Here is a 4,490-nt window from a genome sequence, read left to right as displayed (position 1 = left end):
CAAGCAATCGATTTTCTATTTGAAGGCTATTTAAACCGGTTGGAGGAATACATTTGGGTAATATGAGATTATGAGTGATGTTCAAGGCCCACGCAAGTCGATACAGCACCTAAAATGGGAAATTGATTACTGGCCCGCCACCGTAAAAAGAAGAAAAGGAAATAGACAAAAAAAATGGGAAATTAGGAAAAAGGAAAATGGAAAAATAGATAAAGGAAATAGCTTAGATCAAAATCAGAGTCATCAGACAATATAGTTAACGATTTGAATTGTCAATTCAAAATGAGACCAATTAAAAAAAAAAAAAAAGATAACTGTTACAGTAGTTAATTGAGGAATTTAAATAAATCATTCCACATTACAGAGTTAACAGAGAGATCAGAGATACCAAAAGCAAATTAACTGGTCAAACTGTCAGTATGACTTCTTCTTTTTAGACCTTTTAAAATCTGAAATCTCTCTTGTTTGCTTCAAAATATTACAGTCAGAGTCAGGAGGTCTCAGTTCTCAAAGACATACCATCTGATTATAAATTCTGAATAATAAAATAACGAATCATTAACAATGTGATAAAAATCTTTAACCCCATAATGAATCTTTATTCTATTCTCCTCCTCAGCCCCATAAGAAAACTGTTGGGATACTCAAAAACATCTAACTTTTTTAGTAGTAAGTTTACTCTCTTCACTTCTTTCTCCTTTAGATGAGCCGATCTGACAAGCTTGGCAACCGCCGGAAAAAATTGAGACTCGCCGTTGGCATTGTGTCTCTGAACATCGGATGCCGAAGATAATAAAAACCTAGAGCCACTGCCACCATTTTCGCTGGGACCGCATACAGAACTATAGTGATCACCAAACAGATTGCTATGAAGAGCTTAGTTGCTCTCGGATCTCTCCAGCTAACCAACGCCTGAATCCGTTCCCCTTGCGCTGCAAAATCGCCTAGAATGGTCTGAACCCTTACCGCTAAGATCCTTAACCGGTCATACCTAGCTCGGATTACTTCTGGTCGCCTTGAGCTTGGTATGGTATCGAATTCTTCATCTAGCTCATCCGGATCAACAGTTTCGGCTTGTGATAAGCGGATATCCATACCAGCCGGTATCTTGGGTCTAAACCGGTAATACCAAACTCCAATCATCACCACGTACAAGAATCCAGTCGGGACTACTAAATCAGGATACCAAACAAGAACCAGATATAGAATATGGACTAGCACCGTTGTCACAGGATTCCTCCACCGCCGGATATTGTCCAACCATTTAGCTAAACCCACTGCCCAAGCTAAAACACCAACAATTCTATACCAATTTGCTTTGCTCTTTCTCATGCTCCACGCATGCGAATCTGCATCTAACATATATCGAACCACCTCAGGTCCCAATGGTGGTTCTGCTCTAGCCAACCAAGCTGCTACCATTTTTGTGGCGGCTCCTCTTAGTGCATCTTGTTGTGCTACACCTAGAGGCCTTATGTAGTGCATCCGAGGCAAAAGCGGCTGTCCATAAGCTGCGCAAACATCAGGCAGCAGCGACGGGCATGCGAACCTGACTGCCACTTCGATTTCACCCATTTTCTTCAGACCGCTAGGTAACAAGACCAGCAGAGGATATGAATTGGTGTACACTTTGTTGCTCTCTAATGTCGAGACCCTGATACGTATCTTCCCAATCCGAGTGTCGGGTCTATCATCAGAGGCGTCGGAGAACATTCTCCAATTGTCAAAGACTCCAACTGTTAGCACGGTGCAAGGATCATAAACCTGCCAAGTGTACTGCTCATGCCATCTCGGGTCGAAACTGTCTGTTATGGTTCGAGTCCTGACCCATTTCTTGCCGTACTTAGCAACACAATAAGAATCAGTGGAACCTTTCCCTCCATTTTTAGCCTTCATCGGCAACAACCCACGAGCTCCAAGAATCCCCAACTCAAGTATTCCAATAGGCGGTTTCCAGAGCTGCTTAGCTGTGGGACGGAAATCGCTGCACACATGCGCTGCCTCTTCAAGCACGTGATACCCACCTTCAAGACAGAGTCTTAGGCTAATCCTTCCACAATAAGGTCCACCTCCTCCTGGCCCTCCTCCACCTCCACCTTCTACTTCCAAACTGTGCCATTTAGACGGCACAAAACGTTCATCAATCCGCTGCTCGATGGAGCTCACTGGGATCATGGCGTGTCCTAAAAGCGTTGCTTCTTTAGTCGTCCTGTCTTCCACCATCAAAACCAAACAATCTTCCAACGGCTCTCCGGCTACGAAGATCATATCCTCATGCCAATGAAACGAACCACTATGATTATTCATTGAGCCTCGTCTTGTACGCGCAGACTGAAACCCTAGTTGAGCTTTCACACGGACCTCAGGCGCAGTCAATGGCGGAAGGTTAGGAGCAATGTGTAAATCCTGCGCTTCAAGAACCGTCACTCTCAAATACCAAAGCTTAGGGGATTGATACACCTTAGACCTCGTATGAGCTACATGCGGAGCGTCGGAGCTCCACGCCTCCGGAAAAGCTTCATCTACCTGAGTACCAATCCAAACAGAGAGCTGAATATCACCGGAAACTCTCCCTGAATTCTGATCCGCAGCTGAGCCTTCAAGCCGATACCACTGAGGAGCAAGCGGACTATCCGGCGGGTCACGAACCGGAACTTCTGATAAATCGAAACAAACTCCTCCGAGAAAACTCTCCGACGAAGCATCCCAAGCAGAGATCTCAAGAGTGGCACCACCGGTCANCTCCGACGAAGCATCCCAAGCAGAGATCTCAAGAGTCGCACCACCGGTCACAGCAGAATCAGACCGGTTATGACCAAGAGCAAACACCTGATTCCACTCCGGAGAATCAGCCGATTCGCCGGGCCGGTTAACGGCCGGTTTAGACCTGACGAAATGGTTCGACGTCCGTACCTTGACATACGCGCTCTCGTTAGGCGGTAAGCCACGCGCCTTCACAATCCGGACGAAGAGATACTGCATTGGCTCAACGAGATTGTAAGGATGATGATGATGAGTCTTCTTCTCCATCGTCGCCTCTCCTCCTCCTCCTCCAGTTTTGCTATTGATAACCCTAGGCGAGTAATCCCCATTCGGCGGCCTCTTCGTAACCCTAATTCTATCGCCGCCGGGAGGTCTACCTACCTGCATCTTCCTCACTTCCGGAGGATAATAATGTACTTCCCCCGTCGACGGAGGTGGCGGCGGAGACGGTGGCCGTTGAGGATGGTTATCGTTTGGACCTTGCATTACTTGTTGCGGTTGTGACTCTTCAACGATAACCATCGGAGGTTGCTGATGAGTCTCTGGATAGCTATGATGATTCTGAGCCGATTCGAAAACCCTACCTTCTTCAACCACGACCACATTAGGTTTCTCCGGTGGTAAATTCATCATCTGCTGCGGCGGAGGATGAAACTGTTGCTGTTGTTGATGATGTTGTTGCTCATCAGCATCTTGCTCCGGCGTAGGATGAAATTGTTGTTGCTGTTGCTGACCTCCGCCTCCACCGGGGATATCGTCGTCGGCGGCTTCGTCGTAATAGTAGATTTTGAGTCCAATCTCGCCGCGAATCCAGCTGAATACACTCTTCTTCTCCAAGGGGAAATACACAAGACCTTCTTCACCTCGTCGAGAGAACTGGCTCCCATAGATCTTAACCCTACCGAGAAAATGATTTTTCCGGCCACCACCGTTGCCGAATCTTTTGTCGTTGTAAACCTCTACATCGAGCTCGTCGTAGTCCATGTTTTTGGGATCCGAGACGGAGAAATCGAGCATCTCGTTCCAAACAGGGTTGAGGTCACGGAACTTGGTAGAGGTTCGTTTCTTCTGAGCATCGAAATCGACAACGACGTAAGCGCTAGAGCTTCCTTGGCCATCTTTAGGGAGGATATTGCGAGCTTCAACAACCTCGACGACGAGCTTACGCTGGATCCTCGAGGGAGGAGGAGGATCCGAGTGAAACGGCGTCGTGTTCATCGTAGTAGTCTTCTTCTCATATCTCGAGAATGTCTGAGTGAGAGAGAAAGAGAAAGATGGAGAGAGAGAGAGAGTGTTTTGGTTCTTTGTGTGACAGAGATTACGGTAATCGCGGAAGTGAGATAATAGAAAGTTTTTTTTTTTTTATTCGATGTGGGCTTTATTTATTTGAATCTATTCCTCTTTAAGAGCATTATTTCATTTTATTTACATGTTTTTAGTACTAATTAAAATTTTAGTTTCCTTAATGACCAAAAAAACAAAATCATATCTCCCATAGTTTTAAAACCTGCCAAAAATATATATTTAGCTAAAACTGTTTATGATACTAGTGTAGTAGATAATTAAAGAGGCCTAAGCATTGTGAATTTGTGATTACTAAAATATATAAAAGGAAGAGATGAATTGGTTAATTAAATATGTAGTGTTGTTAAAAAACATAATGTATAAACCTGAATTGAGGTGGAGGGCATAAAGGGGAAGGAATAATAAATGGGGGGGGGGGGGGG

General features: G+C 45.2%; 1 protein-coding gene across 2 annotated transcripts; it reads right to left on the bottom strand.

The window, feature by feature from the left end:
- LOC104713111 (protein QUIRKY-like) lies at window positions 449–4,103 on the bottom strand. Of its 2 annotated transcripts, none has more exons than XM_010430161.2 (2): window positions 2,794–4,103; window positions 449–2,742 (listed from the first exon to the last, which is right to left on the bottom strand). In XM_010430161.2, exons 1-2 carry the CDS (start codon window positions 3,979–3,981, stop codon window positions 700–702), a joined length of 3,231 nt encoding a protein of 1,076 aa, XP_010428463.1. In that variant the 5' UTR covers window positions 3,982–4,103; the 3' UTR covers window positions 449–699. The 2 variants fall into 2 exon arrangements, with proteins under 2 accessions (XP_010428463.1, XP_019085006.1); XM_019229461.1 differs by having other exon boundaries at window positions 449–2,716; window positions 2,768–4,102.

The sequence above is a fragment of the Camelina sativa genome, chromosome 9 (assembly GCF_000633955.1).
Source record: "Camelina sativa cultivar DH55 chromosome 9, Cs, whole genome shotgun sequence".
NCBI classification, from domain to species: Eukaryota; Viridiplantae; Streptophyta; class Magnoliopsida; order Brassicales; family Brassicaceae; genus Camelina; species Camelina sativa.
Note: the sequence above shows the minus strand (reverse complement) of the source record. Positions and strands in the feature narration are given on the sequence as shown.